The 24,894-nt window shown below is 37.8% G+C and overlaps 1 protein-coding gene across 1 annotated transcript in view; it reads right to left on the bottom strand.

The window, feature by feature from the left end:
* The window catches only part of LOC106932337 (MAM domain-containing glycosylphosphatidylinositol anchor protein 2-like), a 331,489-nt gene that overhangs the window by 281,807 nt on the left and 24,788 nt on the right, over window positions 1-24,894 (bottom strand). The window contains exons 2-5 of the mRNA XM_088002677.1: window positions 21,608-21,747; window positions 15,966-16,140; window positions 12,780-12,976; window positions 5,785-5,917 (exon numbers count right to left, since the gene is read on the bottom strand). Of these exons, the coding sequence (XP_087858803.1) occupies window positions 5,785-5,917; window positions 12,780-12,976; window positions 15,966-16,140; window positions 21,608-21,747 (645 nt within the window). The remainder of the gene's footprint in view (window positions 1-5,784; window positions 5,918-12,779; window positions 12,977-15,965; window positions 16,141-21,607; window positions 21,748-24,894) is intronic.

The raw sequence follows: 24,894 nt of genomic DNA, 5'->3' as shown, positions 1-24,894 counted from the left end.
TAGTCTCAAAATATCTGTGCGTGTGTAAAAAGATTTGTGCGTGTGTAATACTGGATTTGTAAACCTTAAAAATGAAATAAACCTTCTCCTATGCCTATATATATATATATATATATATATATATATATATATATATATATATATATTTTTTTTTTTTTAAATTATGTTGTGTTTTAATGTACAGCACTTTGTATCAGCTGTGGTTGTTTTAAAGTGCTTTATAAATAAAGTTGGTATGGTGTGCTTGTGCTAAAGTGGAAAATACTTTAGTTTGTGGAAAATGGTATATCCTTATAATACCCTAAAGTTATTTAAGACATATTGTGCATTTTTGAGCAGTACTGGAGACTAGGTGGTCTGAAAAAGGACCACTGGGTGGCGGAATGGTTCGCTGGCCGGAAAAATAGCCAGGCAAACCCAGAAGCGAGACGGAGCGTCCCGGTGGTCTGTCCTCTGAAGTAAGTAGAAGCTAAACCTGCAGGCTTTGCTCTCCGATTATAATGAGACTTGGAGTAATTATAAGATTACGTTTGATATGTCTGGTATTTTGATACTCTGCGCTCCTCATGTTTCTGTTAGCGGGAGCTAATGCTATGCTACTTTAGCTCTTCGCAGCTAAGCGTGGATTTTTACTGTCACACTCAATACAGTTTCATAGTCTATCTTCTTAACTTTAACCAGGTTGATCTAGTTTTATGATGCCGAAGTCGACAAGCATCTTCAGGAGATTATGGCAGTTATGGATGTTGGTCATTATCACTGAAACCGTATTTTGTTGCTTCAGCAGTAATGAAGGTAAACCTGCTCCTGCAGGAACATCGTCTGCTGCTAGACTTTATTCAGCAGAACAAAATGAAAGGTACTTCATTTATGTTGACTTTTCAACATATTTAAGGATTTCATCTAATGTTCACACATAGGCCTGTCAGAATAGTCAATAAATCAATTAATCGGATGATAAATTAAAACAAACTCAATCATTTCCATTGGCATGAATTTATTGTTTCTCTTTTTTTCTCTCTTTCTACCAAAAACTGGATAATAAAAGTCTTCAGTTTGGTACTTTGGTCTCGATTAGACCTTATTTTGAAAAGCAATTTGTTTAAAAAGACTTCAAAATTCATTAGTTTTATTTATTCTGGTTATTAAAAATGTCTTCCAGTTCCAGTGTTAAATGTTCATTAGAATTTAAAGTTTAATGACCTTTGAAAATGTGTTCTTGCATTATTATTTCGTCATTACCATTATATCATTTAAAAAATGGTCTCAAAAGAACTATATTATCGTTTGTTGAGAACTTTGGAACAATTTATCATACAGTAAAATCTTTCATGGTGACAGACCTATTCACACATCCTCCAGAATCTTCAGATTAAACTGTTTGTATCTGGATCTATGAAATCCACAGAGACCCCATTTCATCGGCCCTTAAACAAATATATACCTCATCTGGAAACCAGGACAAACCTGCTGTTCCTGTTCGTCTTCATTTCAAGTTGATTAATGTAGATGGTAAAATATATTCAGATGGTTTAGATTTTCACAAGCACTACATTTCTATCTCAATCGATATTTTGACACAATTAACAGCTAACACATACTTAAGAAAATAAATATTTTATGCATTTATTTAAAGCACCACTGCAAAAATAGCCTTCACAGCAAAACATTTAATGCATAAATATTTGATCAACATGTAACAGTCGTAATTGTGTAGTATCTCTTTAAGACACTCTAGTATCTCTAATGACTTAACGTGTATGCGCCACTGCTTCTCTGTAGAGAGCGTGGGAGAAATGCGCTACAGTCGCTGCATGGACATGCTAGCTCTCTAACTTTAGTAATGTTACGGGTAGTTTGGACTCTGCGACGACGACACATTCGCGCTTTTAGATAGATTTTTACCCAGAGTGCAAATGGAAAAAAACGTGAGTGAAACGGTCACTGGGACTGACTAGTATATATTCCATTGAGGGAAAGTTAGTTTCACATCTGCTCAAAAGCCCCCTGGTGGTTGAAGAAAAATCCACATATAAACCGGAAAATACAATATATGAAAAAAAACACTGAATGCTCTCTGGTATGAGGAGGCGGGCCGGATCCGGCATTGTTCAGGGGGCCGGACCAAATGACGTGGCGGGCCGGATCCGGCCCGCGGGCCGTAGTTTGGGGACCCCTGTGTTAGAGAATCAGTGTGTTCCTGCAGCAGCTCCATTGGATCAGAAGTGTTAAGAAAATAAAATTAAAATAAGCTAGTTTTAAGACTTAACATGTCTTGATTCAAATACCCTAATTGTGGTTTTAAAATCAGTAATGTATTATGGCTTTTTGACCTTTATGTTACCTGTAGTTACAGCAGATGATTTGCTAGGATCGTTTGAACTGCCTTTTGTCTGTGTGGGAAAACAATACAGTAGAAGTTCTAGCTTTTCACACTCATCTGTGAAAAGCCGTAAACACAGCAGGAGTTTCTGGCTTCAGATAAAGGGTCAGAGATTGCTCCTGGTTGGAGGAGCAAAGATCGCCTTATTTGAATAAATTAAAGCTAAGAATACGCCTTCACTATAAAACTTTCTACACAGAAGTAATAAATTAGATTTGCTCTTGCAATTCTCCAAAGATGTCTTTGCTTTTCTTTGCATTTCTTTCTTTCCTTCTTTTTCCAAGTCTGTCAGGTAAATGAATGTATGTCTCCGTTGTTCTGCAGTTTCTGTTGTAATTTTATGCGTTGTCTTCTATTGGACTAAACTCTATAATTCTGTGACGTCAACACGCATTGTCAACATGCATTCCTTGTGACCCGGGATCTAAGAGGGAGAGACTTTTTCCAAAATTAATTAATTCAGAGAATCTCTTCCTTAACAGAAGGTAGATGAGATCTGAAAGATCCTGATTGTCCATAAAGTGAAATAACACCAGAACCCGATCCATCAGTCAGCCGTTTCGTCCTGTGTAGAGACAAATATAAAATATTATTTATTCACATAGAAATTCAATAAATTAGAATCGAAAGGCAGTTTATTTCACTTAATTATATTCACTTAGTGAATAAAGTAAGAGGCAAATCAGAATATCTCACAAACTACAAATATCAGTCAGCAACATGTATTAGGATTTTGATTGGAACCTTTGGCCCAAAACAGATACTGTAAGAATCACCCAGAGATCATTTTATGGATTAAAGATTCAAACTGTGTTGAGTGTGGCAGTAAAAATCCACGTTTAGCTGCGAAGAGCTAAAGTAGCATAGCTGACATAAACATTCGCTCCCGCTAGCAGAAACATGAGGAGGGCAGAGTACCAGACATATAAAACGTAATCTGAAATTATTAATAATTACTCCAAGTCTCATTATAATCGGAGAGCAAAGCCTGCAGGCTTAGCTTCTACTTACTTCAGAGGACAGACCACCGGGTCGCTCCAGGCAAATGGCTATTTTTCCGGTCAGCGAACCATTCCGCCACCCAGTGGTCCTTTTTCAGACCACCTAGTCTCCAGTACTGCTCAAAAATGCACAATATGTCTATAAATAATTTTAGGATATTATAAGGAAGTGCTGAGATATACAGTTTTCCACCGAATTAACGTATTTACCACTTCTGCACAAGTATACTGAGAAACGTCAGAGGATAAAAACACAAGTCTCAGAGCAAAACTCAGATGTCCAGCTTTTACTAGCATGTAAACACATCATCTACACACAAATCTGGGAGCTCCCGGAAGCGTGAAATGAGTCTCAAAAATACTCGCGCATTCGTAACCGGATCTGTGTGTAAATGCAGTTTTGTGTGTGTGTACCAGGTGATTTGTGTGTACTTTTTCAACATTTATAGGCGTAGGAGAAGGTTTATTTTGTTTTTAAGGTTTACAAATCCAGTATTACACACGCACCAATCTTTTTACACCGCACAGATATATTTTAAGACTATTTTCACTCCCAAGTTAGCTAAAGTCAGCTGTCCCGAGTCACAGGAAAAGAAAAGTACAACTACAACTTCAAATGTCGAACAGTTGGAAGTTGTATCTCCATCTGAGATCCTCCTCTTGCAGGTTTTGCATGTTTCACTCCGTTTATTGTTTGATACTTCATAATTAATGTACCCAAAAGAAATTACTCGTGGGAGCATATCTGCATGTCGTCTCTCGTTTTTCTTTCAGTTTTTTTTTTAATTTCTTTTTAAATCTTGTTAATTTAATTAGTTGAGCTGCAGCTTATGCAGCTCGACTGTTTTTTCTGTTTTTACTGTTTTTTCTGTACATATACAGAAAAAACAGGGACGGTCTGCCTCTGTTAATACGGAATGAATGTAATGACCTAATGGGGCCCACGTTATAAATATGTGTCTTAAACTTTAGATTTTGGGTAAAGTATCAAATCTTTTCAAGTAAACAGGTTCAAGACCAATTCAAGTCCCAAGTTATTGGTAAAACTCCAAGTCTGAACATTTTTTCAAGTCAAGTCTAAAGTCTTCATTTTAATGACTCGAGTTTCATGTCTTGAACTCCAGTCTTACTCAAGTCCAAATCATGTGACTCGAGTTTCCACCTCTGGAAACAGACGCTTTAAAGAAAAAACAGTTTGTAAGTCACATTATGACTCCTTCTCTAACATCCACACAGTTTAACAACATTTCGAGGGAACATTTCTGAGTGTTTGGTTGACCACTAACCTGATTTGACAACCGAGGCAGAGGCAGAGGCAGAGGCGGTGGGGGCAAGATGGGGGTGCGTTTATGTCATCTCCCACAAAATACCGCCATGGGTGGTTGCCCATGTCGCCTATATCAGAAACCGCCACTGGCTGTGCTCCTCCTACGCATCGCGCTAAGATGGCAGAGGGGGTAAGAAACAGAGCTCATTGGACTCAGTGAACTTTGCCCTGTGTGCGTCCCTGCAAGGGTCGCACCGATCCTGTGCACTTTTACCTCTCACTTCAGGAGGCTAAACCCAAAGCAGGTCCAGATAATTGATGTTTTTGCACATCCTTTTGTAACAAGCTCTTCATTTGGGCTCTCAGCCACGCTGCTTGTACCTCTTGCTCTGTGTTGATGCAGTCCATTGCGTCATCAAAAAGCAATACCCTGGTTGGCCGGTAGATTGCAGATCTCTATTGTAGGTCAAATTTCTTTTTTTTTCAACCATATAATGTTTATATCACATATTCCTGGTTTACAATAAGAATAATAAAGAAACCTTTCTGCAACTAAGAGTAACGTCCCTTCCCCTTTAAATGGAAGGATTCATTCATTATTTTGCTAATTGTTTATTGTTCTTAGGTGCAATTGAAGTACCACATCCAGGATCCACAAGGGCCCAGCATCTTGTGGCTATCGAAGCCAGGGTGTCAGGAGCAGACTTAGAGCTGCTCCTTGGTAGCTCTCGCCTTGCCCACCTGGTATATATTTTCTGTGCAGCACTGCCAGCTTGATCTACTTGCTTTTGACAATGCGAGTTGCAGTTAGGCTGCTTCCCTATTTTGCTAGATTTTATTTGATTTTTGCTTAATAGTTTAATTATTTTCTGTCTGTGTTTCCCTGTTTTTTGTTGCAGTTACATTATCACTGAGATATCTAAAATGCAGAATTATTATGTGAATTTCTACTATCAAAACATGAAATAAAAATCATTTTTAGTAGAACTAATAAGAATTTTTAATTGGAATTTAGAAAATCCAGAATCTTACTTTTTTAAAGGTTTGCCCCCCCTTAAAGGCATATAATATTTAAATAAAGACAAACACATGAGATAGTGTTTAATTGTCCCAATTCCTGAGTGCGTTTATACCTGTCCTGTTGTTGAGAATGAAGTGGGTACTTCTGTCTCTAATGCCACAGGAATTCTTCACGGAAGCAACACAGGTGTAGTCAGCATAATCCTGCAGACGTAGATTTTTCAGCTTCAAGATCTTCGTCTGACCCTGACAAAAAATCACATGTCAAAACATTATGTATCTGTGTGAGGCATTTTATTGAAAAATAAGTCACTTTTTTCCTCATGTTTCTCCATAAGTATAGTTGTAATGATACTTGTGAGAAACAAGTATCATTACAACTATACTATGGAGAAATTTTTCTGCCATAATTCAAGAGCACACATTTCCATTTTGAAAGCAGGACTTCATGTTTTTCCTCTCAAAACTTGTAATGCTTGTACTCAAAATGTCTGCTCTCTTTCAAATATTCACTGTGCCTTCTCAAGCCTTTCTCCGGGCATTCAAAACTTCTCTGCTCTGATCAAATTGCTGCAACCTGCACCGCTCACTGGGTGTAGGGCGAAACAATGACCTTAGCTTTCTGCTTCATGTTATTATAAATATCTGCCAGCAGGATGCAACTGATCGCTAATAGCTACTGATCTTAGGCAGGGGTTTGTTCACCCAACCAAAGAAAATGGATCCACAGAACCAACCATGTTACAACTAAGGCCCCATTTTCACAACAACAATTTCGGGTGAAAATGGAAGAGTTTCATTGCATTTGCACTGACAGATGGTTTCTCTGACAACAGCACAGTTTGAGAACGGGTTTTACAAAAGGGGGGCGCTGGGATGCCTTTGGGGGGCGTTTGGTCGAAGGTAAACTTTACACTTTAAATGCACAACAATGCCAGTTTAGACTTTGAGCAACTTGGTAAAACTGCATTGTGTAACATTAAACCATGCTTGGCTGCAACTGTATCGATGGCAGCTCTTCTTCTATTCAGTGTTTGTTAGCTTCTGTTAGCTTCTTGGCACAGCTCCGTTCTCCTGCTACTGGTAGCTAAAATCACGATACCCTCACTTTGTATCCCTCTGAAAAATGAACCCATTTAAATAAAGAAATCCCTCCATGGTGACACCATGACAGAGAGCGTTCATTTTATAGCGTTAACATCGGAGCTGTAAGTGGTCCGTTATGAAACTGGGGTGATGGAATAACACAGCACTTTTAAATTTCAATAATCAGAATACCGAAATTGTTTCCATTGTTTAAAAGGTTTATGTCAGTCTGCCTTTTCCCCATCGATACGCTTCCCGACTGCCCTGCACCTTAAGGGGTTAAGAAAACCCAACAACAAAAAAAAAAAGATAAAAAACGACGTGCACATTGCGCAAAACTCTGAAACAGGAGAAGCGGGACATAAAACGGAGCGACGAACTAGATGTGAATTATGGCATAAAAACAGAGAATCCGACGCTGAACAGTGAAAAATCAACACATGATGTGAAACATGATGATTAGGCGGAGCAGCAGGTGATGAGTGAAGATTACTGATTGTCAATAAATGATAAAATAAATCTAGTAACAGGAAAGAAACTAAAGTGGACATAGCAATAAACAAAGAGAGGATAATACTAATCAAATGAAACTAAATGGGAATGAATGAAGAACAAAATGCAAGAATAAACTAAGAAACTAAAGTAAATACAGAGGAATAAACTGGTATGGCAAGACCTTTCGAGCAATAATTAATACAGAGGACTGTATGGCAAGAACAAAGACACTATTTCCAGATAAAAAGTAAATTAATATTGTTGAAATGTCATGGGTTTGGTGAGACCACATCTAGTACTGAGAATAAATATATCTTACAGATCATAACAGTAAATAACTTATCACTTATTCATGTTTTTAATTAGATTTGATTAAGAACCAGATTTGTTCTTTGTAATATCTGTCCAGTAAAACTATTCATCTATAAATCAATAGACAGGTCTATATAAAGATGTAATCCATGTTTCTGTCTCATATTTCTATGGCATTAAAGGACCTGGAACTTTTGTTTTTCCACTGAAAGCTCTGGTTTGCACAGTAAATGCCATGTGGGTGAAGTTTTATGGATGATACTCTGATGTCCCATTCTCCTGAAGGCAGCACAGAGCTGCACCACCAGAAACAGAAACACTGAAGAGAAGAAGAGCTATGATTAATGTAGTTACAGTTCTATCCATGTTGTAATGTTGCAGAGCTCAGTCATTTTGGAAATAGATCAAAGTTTAAACTGGCATGTTGAACATCTTTTATCTGATCATTTTGTGGAATATTTAACAACTAGAAAATGGCAAAGAATAAGAATATTTTTTCCTCTGATTGGCTGCTGTTAGGCCTACCGATTTTAACTTGAATGTTCATTGCATTTTTCGTAGACGCCTGTGAAAATAATTACTATTCACATGGCTTTTTTGTTCTCTGGGAAATTATTTTGTTTATAAATACATAAACAAGCATAAAAATCAAAACATCTACAATAGTGATAGTAATATTAATGATAAAATAATGGTCAGTGGAAAGTAGCCTGCAAATCTTTTTGGTGGGGGGCGCTGGCCCAAAAAAGGTTGAGAAACACTGATGTAAACGGTTTAATAGAAACGAAACAAAAATTCCATTTTCGTTGGATCATTGTCGTGTAAACAGGGCCTTAGTCACAACATATCAGGGCCGGCCCAAGCCTCCAGGAGCCCTTAAGCAAAATGATCCCCATGGATCTAACCCCTAACTTCCACTCCATCTCGTTCCAGTCTGCTTCGCTAGCACTTTGCAGGCAGACCACAGCCATTCTGGAGGACCTTAATTTACACTGCTTGCATCCCTTCTCAGCTCAAATCACAGAGGTGATACAAGAACATCCATGGGAAATGTGTCAAGTTGTGTGAGTTTTAAAGTGGACCGAAAAGCAGCAGGAAGGAAAAGTGTCACATAGATTTTGGGGATTTAATGAAAAAAAAAAAAACATGAATAAAAGGCTTACAAAGACCACGGGGAACACAGGAGCCACAGTAGAACAAAACAGGAACCCAGGGAAAGAAACAGTAAAGAATCAACAGGATATAATTGGAGGAATGGGTGAGGAATGCAATGCAAAGCGTCGGATGCAGTGGAGTAAAGTCGTTGTCACTGGACTCTAGAGCAGTGGATGCACGTTCTCTGGAGTGACGAATTGTGCTTCTCCATCTGGCAATCTGATGGATGAATCTGGGTTTGGCAGCTGCCAGGAGAACGGTACTCTAATTGCACTGTGCCAAGTGTAAAGTTTGGTGGAGGGAGGATTATGGTGTGGGGATGTTTTTCAGGAGATGGCTTGGCCCCTTAGTTCCAGTGAATGGAACTCTTAGTGTTTCAGCGTACCAAGACATTTTGAACAATGACATGACTATTTTGGGTTCTTGTTACTACCAACCCTAACATTTGTCGAAATGTTTGGTTTGCTGAAGCAAACCAAACAATAAAGTGAACACATTATTCATAATCTGTTGACTTTTGGATGACTTCAATGGAAATCTACAATGGCAGGTGTCAATGAATTACATGTATTACATTTTTCCACAGTGTCTAAAGTTCCTCACATTTTGGGGGAGGATTATACTTAGGATTACAATACTATACAAACTACTGCATATGTACAAGGTGTGGAGTGAGTATAAAAAAAGATACTGCTTTGTTTGAGAGCACAAAATCATTTATTTTTCTTCTTTAGTTTGCCTCAACTCGGAGGTGTACCATCTCTCTGCTTGTGGCAGTGCTGGTAGCTGCTTCCTCCTGAAGGAGATCCAGTTGTTCTGATGGTTCTCCTCATCGTTCACCATTGTTCAAAGCAGAAGAAGAGGGAACATGCCATCCATGTTCTTCTGCTCCCTGGGGAAAGTAATCAGATGTTACAGCACATATGTAGATTAATAACACAGACATACTAATGTGGAAGTAATATACACAAAAATAATTATTTAAAGTAATAGACATGACTTTATATGTATAACTTTATATGTATGCATACAGAGTTTTTGTCATTCACAGACACAATTATAAATAACTAGACGTCTCACAACTATTAAAGACAAAACGTGAATAATTACTTATTGTTAGGTTTAGATCCATACAGACATAGCACGATTGATAAAATATCACTCTCATTTTCTTCAAGTTTCTTGTTCATTTTAATGTCCTGTAAAACTAATAAAATTAATAGTTTATAACCGTTTAACCAGAGAACTGATATATAGCCATTTTAAAAGAATAGAATATAACAGAATAGAAATATTCTTTATTGTCCTACAATGAGACACCTCTGGTGCAACACCAGCAAAATAAACAATCAAAGCATGTATATTCATTGAAAGATAAAATATATAAAAACGAAATTAAGGGTAACACGCTATACAAAAAAGACAACGTAAAGACAAAGTATAAAAAATACTGTGGAGTAATTATAAACAGCACTCTCTAATCATAAGGAATGTGTAACTGGGCTTTAGAACTGCACAAAACCTGCATGTTTGCACAATAAAAATACAACAGTGTCGTATTTTTGATGTTTTCCATGACTGCATGTAAGCAATCATAACATATACTAAAAACCAGACAGATATATCTGCACACTGCTCACCTGAATGTGCTGGGTGGACAGCAGCAGTGTAAGCATGCATCTGAGTCAGGTGCACCAAAGGCTGGGTCAGGGCTCTGGTGCGGCTAAGCAGGCTTTCTATTCACTCCGCTACGTTGATTTACAGAGCTCATTCCGCATTGCTGATGAATATTGAAGTCCAATGCACAGAAAAGCCAGCATCTCATTGTTCACCGCTTGCTTGTAACCTCTGAGGACTCCATCAATTCCCTCATGTAGTGAGTGGTGGTGTTTGTTTTTAACTCTTTCATTGTATGTCTGACCACGCGCACAGCCAATCAGTGAACAGCAGTATGTTTACATCATATTAAACTACCTAATTGACCCTGACCAACCATGCTCCAGAAATGGGACTGAAAAAGCAGGTACTGGGCTAGAAAAAACTCTAGTGGGAAAAGCTCACAAAGCAGGCCAAGTAGGGTCATTAGAGTCAGTGGAAAAGGGGCAACTGAGTCCAAGTGGGTCATGTTCCATGCCTCCATCTTCAATCTTGTTTGCACTTCTTGTTTTTTCTGCATTTTTTCATTAAGTACCCAAAGATGATCTACATCCCCCGGTGAAGTCTGTTTTTTGGTCCAACCAAAAACCTACACCCCATGACACCTTGATGTCAAGGCTCCAGGGAGGATGAGATTCCTTAAGGCTCTAGATGTTGTAGGGTCGTGTTGGTTGACCTCACTCTGCAAGAGTTTCCCTAGATTGACAGATCGGGGTGGTGGCCTCCTATTCAAGCAGGGAAACCGCATTGAATCTGTTCATAATGTTTATGAACATAATTTTTAGGCACAACCAGGGAGTTGAGGGGATCCATTTTGGTGGCCTTAGGATCGCATCTCTGCTTTTTGCTGATGATGTGGTCCTATTGGCTTCATCAGGTCGTGATCTACGGCTCTCGCTGGAGCGGTTCGCAGGCAAGTGTGAAGTGGCCAGGATGAGAATCAGTCCCTCCAAATCCGAAGCCATGGTTTGAGTAGGAAAATGGCAGAGTAAGGTAAGGTAATTTTATTTATATAGCACATTTTCAGCAACAAGGCAATTCAAAGTGCTTTACATGAATTAACAGGAAATACAAACAAAATAACACACCAAAGGAAAGAAAGAAAGAAAGAAAGAAAGAAAGAAAGAAAGAAAGAAAGAAAGAAAGAAAGAAAGAAAGAAAGAAAGAAAGAAAGAAAACCAAAAAGAGGAAAGGACACATTAGGGCATTCAGACAAAACAAAGGGGCAAAACAAAGACATGAGTGAAGGCGGTGACATCAAAGACCATGAAACCACGTTGCTCAACCTCCCGGCAAAGTCTGATAAAGGTGTTTGTTATAGAGGAATGATGTCCTTAGGAGCGCTCAGCTCCACAGCTCCATGGATACAGGACGGGGTGAGGCGGGAAAGAGCGTTGTGTTTACATATCTTCAAGGAAATTGGAAATATGCAGCACTTCCAAGGCCACACGGGGAAAGCCAATTAACTATCTTGGGATCTTATTCAGAGTAATGTGACATAAAATATTTTAGGAAAAAGCACAATAAAATTACATTTTATTGTAATTTTATTACAATAAAATTGTAATAATTTTATCATATCCATCAGGATATGATGGTGCAAAAAAGTAATCTTCATAATATTACTGACATGTTAAATGACATTTAAAGACCATATATATATATGCCGTATTTTCCGCACTATAAGGCGCACCTAAAAACCTTCATTTTCCTCAAAAGCTGACAGTGCGCCTTATAATCCGGTGTGCCTTATATATGGACCAGTATTGAGCCACAACAGGTCTAGCAACTACGGTAAGCAGCTGCTGATTTCATTTTTGCCTGTAGAAGAAGCGCGCGTTGCATGCTGGGATAGTTGTCAGAACGCTGGTCTGTAAAGTCAAATAAAGTTTGACTGACCTATCTACCTACCGACCGTCTATAATCAGGTCATCTGCAGGTCACTTAGGACCACATTCTCCACGACCATGCTGTGTGCGAACGGAGAAGGGTGACCATCGTCCGGCCACGCCCCGGCCCAGTCGCGGAAGGCTCTCCTCGCCGACCAGAGTCAGACTGTTTTGTTGACATTCCCTTTAGTGCAGCTCCATCTAGTGGAGCTGCACTAGATGGAGTTCATGCACTAGATGAACTCCAGCTTCTACTCTAGCGTCTATTCTATGCGCCTTATAATGCGGTGCGCCTTATATATGAAAAAAGTTTTAAAATATGCCATTCACTGAAGGTGTGCCTTATAATCCGGTGCACCTTATAGTGCGGAAAATACGGTATATATATATATATATATATATATATTTCTGTGTAAGTCTTAAGCTACTTTAACTAGTGGCTTAATTTTGATATGTTAAAAGTTAATTTTGATATTGGCTTGGAGTTTAGATGATATGTAATCTTGGCTCCTTACCTGTGTGAAAAATGGCTTGTATATCTCCACCCCTGAGTCAGAGCCCTGCGCCAGCACCTCTCTGTCTCTTGTCCAGGTGTAGTGGACAGGAGGGTTCGAGTTGGCAGCACAACGAAGAAAGACGGTACGTTCAAAGTAGAACTGTTCCTTTGCTTCGTCATCACTCTGATGCACAGTGATAACTGGTTTATCCAAGTCTGAGGGGACAGGATGTTGGATAAAGAGATGTGGTGAATAGCTAAAGGATGAAGAGGGAAGACTATTAAAGAAAACTTTATTTTTCAATTGTTTCAGTTACTCAGTATGGAAGCCCATTTCCACCATGAAAGAAAAAATAAAAGACCAACTTCGATTAAAGACTAATTTCGACTTTCAAAGTCATAATTATGACTTTGAAATTCGAAATTATGACTTTCAATCTCATAATTATGAGTCATAATTATGACTTTGAAAGTTTTTTTAATTCCAGGCATTGCATTATATAGCTAAGATATCAAACCTTCACAATAAAAGTTATTTTTTGTAATTAAAGTTTTTATTAAATTTCAAAACACTCAAAGAATCCAAAACAACTAACATAAACAACATAAAACAGTGAGGGACAAAAACATAGTCATGAATTAAAAATTGCACCACAAGATGCTTCTTGTGGTGCAATTAACTGTTATGTTGTAGATGTAATGAAAACTGTCCCATTGTTCCATTACGACCTCTTTCTGCCTTTTAATCTTCCAAACATCTTCTCGCAGCCAACATTTTCCATCACACTTTCTCTCCAACTTGAGGGTTGGAACTCAAGTTTCTTTCTATAGTATTAAAATAAGGCGATCACAAGTTCAGTATTTAAACTCTAAGAGCCGTTTTATCCAAGTGTAGCACCTCACTTCTGTCCCCCAACAAGTACAGTCTTGGTGATTCATGTACTTTAAAATTTAGCCAACCCCTCATAAATGGTGGTACACTCTTTCATACTGGGGAGCAGTGATGTGCGACATGACATAAAATGCATATCACAATATTATTGTGATAGGTGGCACTAACGATATATATCACAATTTGTATAAAACTTACAATGGACTGGTCAGACTGTTTACCCCCCATAGTCTTTAGAAACGGGGTCATTCAAGCCCCACAAGTTTTTTATTTTGTGCGCTGTCCTGCACGGGTGTGTTTTACACACTTTTCTTTTTGTGGTTTCTGAAAGACCGTCAGACCGTCACCCATGGCGCTTCCTTGCTGTCCAACCATGACATTTACCTTGCTCCTTGCTCCTGAGCACCACTGTAAGACTGCAGGAGGGTTAAGAGACAGGGTCCATTGGACTCATTGAGCTTTACCTCATACGTGTCCTGGCAGTTTCACACTGACTTTGCCTGCACTTTTACCTCTTGCTTTCCTGCTTTTCCAACCGTGACATCTGTCGTGCTCCTCCCAAGTATTGCCCTAACATTTCCAGAGGTGGAACCTGAACAAGATCCAGATTATTCATGTTTATACATGAATAATTATACCTGCCTTTTTAACTAGCTCTTCATTTCCGCTCTTAGCCATGCTGCTCTTAGCTTGCTCTGTTTTGATGCAGTTGGTTACATCATCAGTACTGCGGTTAGCTGATAGACTGCAGATCTCTATCGTAGGCCTCATTTCTATCGTTATTTTAGTGTACTGTATATATCACACGATCCTGTTGGTGAGACTTTTGGACACCCCCACAAAAAATGCAAGAGAGAACTCTTTGCTTCTTGACATTTTCAACAAAGTTCAATTTTACCCAAGCCCATTTTATGAAGTCTAATTTTCGATAGTTGCTATATCTGAATAAATATGCCTTTGGCCTTCCTGATACATAGCCCGTTCTCAGAAATACTTGAGTCCGAGGGTCCTACATCAAAAGTACAATCAAGATTTGTTTGCCATATTTTTTTTATAGTTATACAAATACTGTTTTTAACCAATGGGCACACATTAAGCCATCCTGATGTCTTGCTAAGTAAAGGTGTCAATCCCAGGAAATTCTATGGGTTTTTTGTCCATTTTGACTTTTATGCAATTTCTAATTTGTAAATATCTCCAGAAGTGACTGCTTCTCCCCAGCTTAAATTTTTCAGTTAAGCCATTATGTGACATAAATATGTCCTCTTCATATAGATCACCAATTGTTCTTATATTTACTGTGGCTAATAAATTGTTTGCCAATTTAGATTTTTGGGTTGTGCCACAGGGATGAATAATTTTGGAAATGAGGGGAGATATTAAATTTCTTGTGTACCTCTTGCTATATCTTCTACTACCTTATGATTATTCAGATTTTTCCTATAGCTTCCTAATTTTTGTAAAAAAACAAAATCTCAAAAGAGATGAATGTAGAGGTAAATTCTTGATCAATTAAAACTCAGTCTAAGCCTGTTTTTGTCTCTTCCCAATGTTTGCATAGCTTAGACAGTATAATGTTATATGTTGGTAGGGCTAGTTCTCATTCCTTTATAGGTTGACACAATCTACTAATGCTAATATGGTACCTACCACCTTTACGAAGAAAATGTTCGGAATGATACCAATATGGGGGAATATATATTAGTATCATTCCAGTATAATAATGAATCTAATGAGCTACACTCACCTTTATTACCCCATAAAATGTCAAATGCAGCTTGCTCCAATCATCCAAATTAGATTTGATCTTAGTGAATATATTTTCCATGTTGTCCAGCATCATTTAAAGTAGTTACTAACATCAGATTTTAACTACACAACCTTAACTTTCTTGCAGTCATTTCCTATGTTGTGCATATATATATTTCCTATACCTTTATTTATTTATTTAAATTTTTAGTTAAGCCTGTTACGGTGTGTGCCTTTATGTTTGTGTATAAAGAACAAAACACTTCAATAAATGTTTGGGGAAAAAAAAACTAAGAAATCAGTTTTCACTTTGAGCAAGTTTTTTTTGTAAATATCAGTAAAAATAAGTAAATAAATAAATAAATAAAAATAAGAGCCACTGTTTCTTGATTATAATTAATTCTAAGATCAATGAAAAGGTTAGACATCCCGAGGAATTTTATAGGCACTGTATGAGGCTCAGTTATCCGAAGTCTTAAAAATATTTTGACTAAACTGTTTGTTTGACAGTAAACATTGAATTTATTCAGAACTACATAGGCCTTTTTCAGTTTGAGTGCTTACAGTAGACGTCAACTCGTATGGAGCGTATGGCTGGGAATCCCAGTCCATTCTCAGCCTTGCAGTAGTAGCGCCCTCCCTGGTGGCGACTGATGTTCTCAATTTTTAGAGTTCCACCTTTCAGCGACAACTTTCCTTGACTATCCGAGGCGCCACCTGCTGTCTTAGTCCAACGCACCTGAAGAACAAAGCAGAGATATGGCTTTGGGAAAAATTAGAGACCGCTCAAAATGATTAGTTTCTCTGATTTTACTTTTTATAGGTATATGTTTGAGTAAAATGAACATTGTTATTCTATGAACTACTGACAAAATTCCGATATTTTGTATTTATTTGCAGAAAATGAGAAATGTTCAAAATAACGAAAAAGATGCAGTGCTTTCAGATATCAAAAAATGCTAAGAAAACAAGTGCATATTCATATATATATATATATATATATATATATATATATATATATATATATATATATATATATACTGCTCAAAAAAATAAAGGGAACATTTCACTTTAATTTTGTGTGTGGCTCCAAATCCAGGCCTCCATTGGTTAATACATTTGATTTCCATTGATGATTTTTGTGTGATTTTGTTGTCAGCACATTCAACTTTGTACAGAACAAAGTATTCAATGAGAATATTTCATTCATTCAGATCTAGGATGTGTTATTTGAGTGTTCCCTTTATTTTTTTGAGCAGTGTATATATATATATATATATATATATATATATATATATATATATATATATATATATTGCAGTTACTATGCTGCTCAAAAAAGTTATAAAATCAGGTTTTCAAAAAAGAGAGGGAGAGAGGAAAAAAAGGCAAGTGTTAAATTTATAACCCAGTTTTTCTCCAAGAGGTGGGTAGACTGTGTGAGATTATCAACCATTTAGCATAGTTAGCATAGCTACAAACTACTGTTTGCCTCCAGTTCACTAGTATTTAATTAATTAAGGAAAAAATTACCAACATATTCATATATTTAACTTGTACCTTTTACCACTTAACAACAGATGAGTCAGTCAGCAGCAGTTCTAACCCACGTCCCTCCTGACCCATCCTCCCGAGTGAAATTAACTAACCCTAACCCCTACCCCTAACTTTTATATAAATATTTTTTTTACATATTTGTTGAAATTGTCATTATGTTGTGACAGTATGGTATGAGAGGTAATCTGTGAAAAATCTATTTCCTCTGCCTTCTCCCAATGCTAGAAACAACTAGTTAGTGGCAGGAGAGTTTTAGTGCTGTCAATCACAATTTCATGTGGTGCTGCTCATCCTTCCTCCCCCTCGATTTGTGCCGTGCTGCAGCTAGCATAGCACAGAGCTGTGCAGATTCAAACTGTGGATGCATAGCTACCAATGACAGCAAATAAACAGTTTCTTGTAATGATAAGTTGTTTCTCCACCATTAGCACATTTAGTGAATGAGGCTAATTGACAGCACAGTGATTCTTGAAAATAGGGACAAAATGGGTTTTAATTTTTCCATATTTTTTTTTTTGGTTATTTCTCAATCTTATGTATGCAAATATGACAAATAATGTTTAGGAAATGTGAAGATGCTAAGGTACAGGCTCCCAGTTGCCACATTCTTTTTAAATATTAAATTTTTAATCAACCTGACCTAGAACGTTGTCATCACCATCTGACAAAAATAAATAAAAAATAATTTTTAATGACCCTATTAGTGATATTTTTACTCATTTTACAGACAAATGCTTCTCAAGAAACAAAAGAAATATTATTTAAAACCAAAAACAAAAAGGCCATCTGACAGAGTTGACACAGAACTGAAAGTGGTGACAAACTAATGAATAAAATGAAAAACTTTGGACATGTGAAGTAATGCAATTTATTTAAAATACATTAAAATGAATTAATTGCACATTTCAGTGAGATTTGACAACAATTTCACTGAAAGAGTCAGAGAAACTCTGATGGAGTTGACATCTGACGGTGTTGACGAAATGCCAAACTACCTCAATTTATATGATGTTATTCTGAAGGAGGCCATATTGTAGCTCGTCAGGTCCATGAAATCTTTACAGTAAACCAAAATTAAGCTTTTATTTCACAAAATTTCATCAAGGTTTTGTAAATTGTCAGTTATGGAGTTGACACATCATGGTTGTGACAAGCAACTTAGGAATAAAACAGAAGAAAAAACTAAAGAATAACTTAAGCTAACCAGAGCTAACTAGCCCTGTTAGCAAAGGAAGAGAAAGGAAGAGATCATGGGTTCCTCAGAAGTTCTGGTGCCCCCAAATAATGCCTGATTTTTTTACATTATTTTCATTTCTGACAGTGTTGACAAAAACTAGGGACAAATTTCAATGGAGTTGGAAAATATATAAAAATGATTTTTAATTCAATTTATTGATACCTCTATATTTATTTATATGACTACTTATACTTAATTGTCACAATATATAATTTTAGTATTTCTTTAATTATTTTAAACTATTATAATGTACTGAGTTCTGCTCCTGGACAAGGGCTTTTACAGGCATCATCCACCAACTACAATGTTTAAAATAAAAAATATTCAGCATATACCTGGAAAATATACATTGCTGTGCTCACATGACCCAGATTAGTTGTGTCAGATATTTGAAAAAATTATATTTTGTGTATATTTTATTCAAATTTTGTGCTTTATCCATAAGACCTGTTTTGTCTCTATTCTCAAGAATCACTGAGCACTAAGAACGTCCTACTAGTTCTGATTGGTTATTTTGGTCAGAACGGTGCATTACTTTAACCAGTAATAGTAATTCAGGAAGGAGATGGAGGAGACTAATTGTTTTCACAGATTATTTGTCTAATAACAATCTGCTATGACATCATGACAGCTTTAACAAATATGGAGAAAACATATTTTTTATTAAAGTTCTGTACTGCAGCTTGAATAAAATGCAACTACATAGCATTTTTGAGAAGTCTGGATTGCTTTATGTGTAGTTGCACGTTGCTTTTGACTGTTGTTGGGAGAGACATTTCAGTATCTAAAACTAATAGGAAAAATGTAAGCAACCAACTTGCTGGATGTGGACTGTTGGATGTTAAATTCATGAGCAGTAAATATTGTGCTAGTATCAGTATTGAACCAAAGAAAGCAAGGCAGATGCAAGCCTTTAAAATTGTGACTCTTTTTATGGGTCAAATAGACTCAAAAAATTGTAACAGCAGCTGTGCGGGGGGCCCAAACAAATTTTTTGTCAGGGGGCCCAAGATTCCTGGCAGCGCCCCTGATGGTGATTATTTAATAAATATATTTTGGAACATATATACACATACATAGTGCACAGCTTCAGTTATTACAGCTAAACATTGGTGATCAGGCCCGAAATCTTGGTGTAGTGATGAACTCAGACTTAAACCTTCAGAGTCACATAAAAACAAAGTCAACCTTCAATCACCTGAAGAACATTTCCATTGTTAAAGGACTAATGTCCTTTAACAAGCTCTAGAGGAGGGGTCACCAACCTTTTTGAGTCTGGGAGTTACTTCATGGCTACAAAGTAACACGAAGGGCTACTTGTTTGACACAGATATAAATGTTCTTGGCTCAACCTTTATAACAATAATAATAAGAATACATATGGTCAGAACACGGTAAAATGTTCAGCCAGGATCCAAACGACCACTCTTAGAATTACAGGAGGTTCAAACTCCGCTCATTCATTTTTAGCTCACAGAAAAAGTGTAAAGCCACCAAATAAACAAAAGCAAAATTACCAATAAGACTTAGGCTTATTGGTAATTTTGAGCGGTAACAGCCGTATAGCAGCAGGCGCTGCTGCCCTCCGATAACATCCTGCAGGCGTCTGCGCATAATTCTGAACTTTAACCCTAGAAAAGAGTTTTATACATAAAGCAATTTATTTTAAACATCTTTATAATTAACTTTTTTATTCTAAAAATAAACAAATGTTATTACTTCAAGGTAAAAACATTTAATTAAATATTTTTTTGGCAGTGTTCCTGAATGACAATGGCTATTTTCAACAATGTTCCCTCAGGCGACTGAGTGCCCACGGGCACTTGTGTTAGTGACCCCTGATCTAGAGAAACTCACCCATGCTTTTATTTGATTACGGCAACAGTATCTTTACAGATCTGCCTAAAATAAACCCTCCAGCTGCAGAGAGGTTGTATGCCCCGCACCAAGCAGCTCACCCTGGATCGCTCAGGGCGCCAAGCCAAAACAAAAGTCTCACACTGCAGATCCCATGAGACGACTAACGGGGAGAACCCGTCACCTGGATGAATCAGTGTGGCCGGCTCTGAGCCAAAACCCACCTTCAACGTCAACACCTGCTCCGCCAAAGAAAAATAAACAAGCAGCTGGAACCAAAGCAGCTCCATTGACCACGCTCCTAAGGACAAAGGACCAGCCCAACCCTTACAATATAGAGACCAGAAGTTAAATTGTTGCTACTAGTTTCCCTTTACTTGAGGTAAGAGTTAATATTAATGACACTTTAATGACACTTAATGACATTTTCATAACTGGTGCTACTTGTTCCAATTTACTCGATGTAAAAGAAATGATTAATAACTGTTATTAAATCATTTGACAGTGTAATAAAGCTTACTGAAATCTTAATTGTTGGTCCTACTTGTTTCACTTTATTTCAGGTAGTGGAAATATTAACTACTGTTTTGATAAAGCTTTTGATAGTGTAATAACAATTAAATCATTATGACTATTATGACATTTACGACATATTATGATTCTTGGTTCATGTCAAGTTGTCATAATAAAGACATTTTGAATAATGTCAACTTTGTATTAACAGTGTCTTGATTTACTGAATGAAACTTTAAGACAACAATCACAAATATTCATGAAGACTTATGTTCATGACAGGTGTTATGTCATGTTTATGACAGTGTCATGTCAGTCTTATTCACACCCCATCAAATAAAGTCTTACCCAAATCTCCTTTTATTGTTATCCATTGCTATGGATAAAAAGGTCCAAATTTAACAAGTCTTACAACATTAAGTTTTAGAGATGAAAAGTAATATTATGATCAAACTTCCTTGGCAACTTCAGGATTGACCTGACTCATTAATTACAGAAGCTGATTCAGTTATTCCACTTGTCACACTCCAGCATTAAACTGGTCATTTTTTACTGATAAAACCCGAAAGTTCTACTCATGCATCGAATGCTGCTTTTCTTTTTAAAGGTTTTGTTGGCTCCAGTAGCCTTTATTTGGAAGTAGTTCAACACGGGCTATGAGAGAGGGGGAAAACATGCGGCAAATGTCGCTGGGCCGGAAATCGAACCTGCGACCACCGACATGAGGACATGAGTTGCGCTTTTCCCCTGCACATCACAGCACCCCAAATACTACTTTTGCCTTCCATCTCCTCAGATCATACCGTATTCACTCAAAACAACTGAAAACAATATATATTTAACAATATATATAGATCTTTTTTCTTGTATTATTTCTCTTTTTCTTTTCATCAACTTACTTTATTAGTGTTTTTGTACAGCACTTTGGAGCTGTTTGACATCTGTTTGTAATGTGCTATATAAATACATTTGACATTGACATTGAAAAGTGCCCCAAATTTTAGTTTACTTAAAGCAACATTTACATCAAGAACATAATTACCTGTGGTCGAGGGTGTCCAGTGACAAGGCACTGGAGTTCCAGAGTTTCTCCCTCTCGGATGATGTAAACCCTCTCGCTATGTTGCTCTTCCTCCACATTACAGGCCTGACCTGCATGGATAATTCGCACTGTAGGGGATGCTGTGAACAGCAAAACACATAGAGTAGCAGATTAAAGATGAACATGTTATTTTAAAAATCGGTTACATGTTTCATTACTATCTGTATAATTTCAGCATGTGGTTGTTCTGCATCAACAGATTGTTTCAATCTGACTTGTATAGTCATGAGTCTTTGAAGACAATCAATGACAAGTAGGGGTGGAATAGTACATGTATTCATGCCAAAATATTCAATTCTACCTATTGGTTCAATACATACCGAACAAAATTCAGATGGCCTTTTTTATATCTGACCACATGCAGAAGATTTATGTGATTCACTGAGAGCGCAATGTAATGTTTTGTAGGGCATTCAAAAACTTCTCAATATGGGCACAATAAATTTCTAAATATCAACAATAACTTTTTCTAGCGGTCTATACAGGTATTGGGTATGCCTTCCTACAATCCTTTATTAATTTATAATTTATTAAACTAAATTCGGAATAGGTCTATTGAAGTAAGCAATAACTCAATTATTCTCAATAAAAATTAAAATGAGCTCAAAAATAAAATGAGGTTGATAATAATTGCTTGTTTATTTTTGGTGTGTCTCTATCACTTTCTCCTAAAGAGGCTCACTGATTCACTCCGGTGCATTGAGCGAATGCACCGGAGTGAATTTATTCATTTACTTCACAATCTTGACACAGGGAGCGAACAGTGGTGGAAAAAGTCAATTTTCCGCCACTGGGGTTATCACGAGAAGTGATAGTGATGACAATTTTCAAATTTGTTGTGTTGCATTGCTAGTCCGCATTATAATAAAATATTATTTTGATAAAACCCATTTCATAGAAGTTTTGGTAAAGGACAAAAACAACTCCCTGAAACCTTTGTTTTCAGCTTCTGTTCTTTCTAATAATTCAGCCAAAGTTTCTATGTTGTCATAATAATCACCATGGACACCACCAATCTGCCAGATTGGATACTGAATATTTAATAAATCAGTTTATTCCAAAGAAAAAAAAATAACATACACCTGCCACAGATTGTCACAGTGTTCGTGGCATCTGTCACCAAAGTTGCGGAACTTTAGTGGCAGGTGCCGTGGCGGCTGTATGTGTATAAGTTGTATGCTTGTTTTTTTTGTTTGTTTTTTTCCACAATTTGCTCAGCTGGAGGGCAAGTTACTGTTGCCTCACCATGAAAGTTCCATAGGAAATAAATGAGTGGGAGCAGTGCTATCCCCTGGTGTCATAACGAGTGAACTCTTTGATCAGGCTCATGGAACTCCTTCTAAAGGTGAAGATATCACAGATTTCAAAACAAAATAAAAATGAGAGACCACCGCTCCCACATGCCGAGCCGGATGCCGAGTCACACTCTTAAGCCTCCCTTGTAAGGTCTATTCAGGGATCCTGGAGAGCAGGGTCCATCGGATAGTCGAACCTCGGATTCAGGAGGTGTGGTTTTTGTCCTGGTCATGGAACACTGGACCAGCTCTACACTCTCAGCAGGGTCTTGGAGGGTGCATGGGAGTTCGCCCAACCGGTCTACATGTGTTTTGTGGACTTGGAGAAGGCGCTTGACGGTGTCCCTCGGGGAGCCCTGTGGGGAGTTCTCCAGGAGTATGGGGTACCAGGCCCTTTGATACGGGCTGTCAGGTCCCTGTATAACCGGTCTCAGAGTGTGGTCTGCATTGCCGGGAGTAAGTTAGGCTCATTTCTGGTGAGAGTTGGACTCCACCAAGGCTACCCTTTGTCACCGATTCTGTTGATTACTTTCATGGACAGAATTTCTAGGCACAGCCGAGGTGTTGAGGGGATCCTTTTTGGTGGCCTTAGGATCGCATCTCTGCTTTTCCTGGATTGGTGCAGCATCTGCTGTGAAGCGGGCGCTGTACCAGTCCGTTGTGGTGAAGAGAGAGCTGAGTCAAACAGCGAAGCTCTTGATTTATCGGTCGATCTACGTTCCCACCCTCATCTATGGTCATGATCTTTGGGTCATGACCGAAAGAACGAGGTCCTGGATACAAGCGGCCGAAATGGGTTTCCTCCACAGCGTAGCTGGGCTCTCCCTTAGAGAAAAGGTGAGAAGCTCAGTCATCCGGGAGGGACTCAGAGTAGAGTCGCTGCTCCTCCACGTCGGGAGGAGCCAGTTGAGGTGACTCGGGCAGGATGCCTCCTGGACGCCTCCCTGGTGAGGTGTTCCAGGCACATCCCACCGGGAGGGACCCGGGACACGCTGGAGGGACTATGTCTCTCGGCTGGCCTGGGTACGCCTTGGGATCTCAGAATGAGGGCTATCAGTAGTGTTACATTAGTATATGGAGCTAAAACAGTCTCATAATTCACAAATGCACAGATCACACTTGTATTTTTGATGCAAACACATCTTGATTTACAAGCTACTTCTGGCCTGTGAATTTCACTGCATTTGTGTGTGAATTTGAGACTCCCTTGACATCTCAATACACAAATGTCTTTTTAAAATAAATGGTCTATCTCAGGGCTGTGAAACTCAGTTTTATTTTTGGGCCATATCAAAAATCTGAATGTTCTTAAAGGGCCGGTCGCACCAGAATGAATTGATAAAATATGAATCAGTAGCTGTCCCTTTGGGATTTTATGATTGTTTTGTGTTTTTTTTTCTCTTTTGTATCCAAAATTACATACTTTGTGATACTAATTTAGAAATACTTTAGGTACTTTTTGCAATATTTGCACTAATATATGATGTTAAATGTGATTTATTATTAGTCGCCGTATTGATCATGTACTATAACTCGATATCAAGTAAGGCTGAGGCAGCAATCAATTTCACCCATTGTTTTTTTTTTTTTTTTAGAAAACATTTCAGTAAAATAAGAAGAAATGTGGAGATCTACTGATTTATGTTAATTTTGAGGATTTGTGAAAAACTGGAGGGAGTTATTGATGTAATTTGGAGTCTAAATGGCCACATAAAAAGCTACGGCTGGCCAGATTTGGTCCCAGGGCCTTGAGTTTGACACATGTGGTCTATCTGATTGAATGATTAGCAACCAATCAGATAAATTTCTTGCTTCAGCCAATCACATCAACCCATTCGAACAGCGCTGTAGCCATGACGAAGCACAGACAGTTTAATCAATCAATGAATTATCTGTATAGAACATTTCAGCAGCAGGGGATTTCAAGGTGCT

The sequence above is a fragment of the Poecilia mexicana genome, unplaced genomic scaffold, assembly GCF_051168715.1.
Source record: "Poecilia mexicana isolate PSO_F unplaced genomic scaffold, ASM5116871v1 scaffold_22, whole genome shotgun sequence".
Taxonomy (NCBI): domain Eukaryota; kingdom Metazoa; phylum Chordata; class Actinopteri; order Cyprinodontiformes; family Poeciliidae; genus Poecilia; species Poecilia mexicana.
Note: the sequence above shows the minus strand (reverse complement) of the source record. Positions and strands in the feature narration are given on the sequence as shown.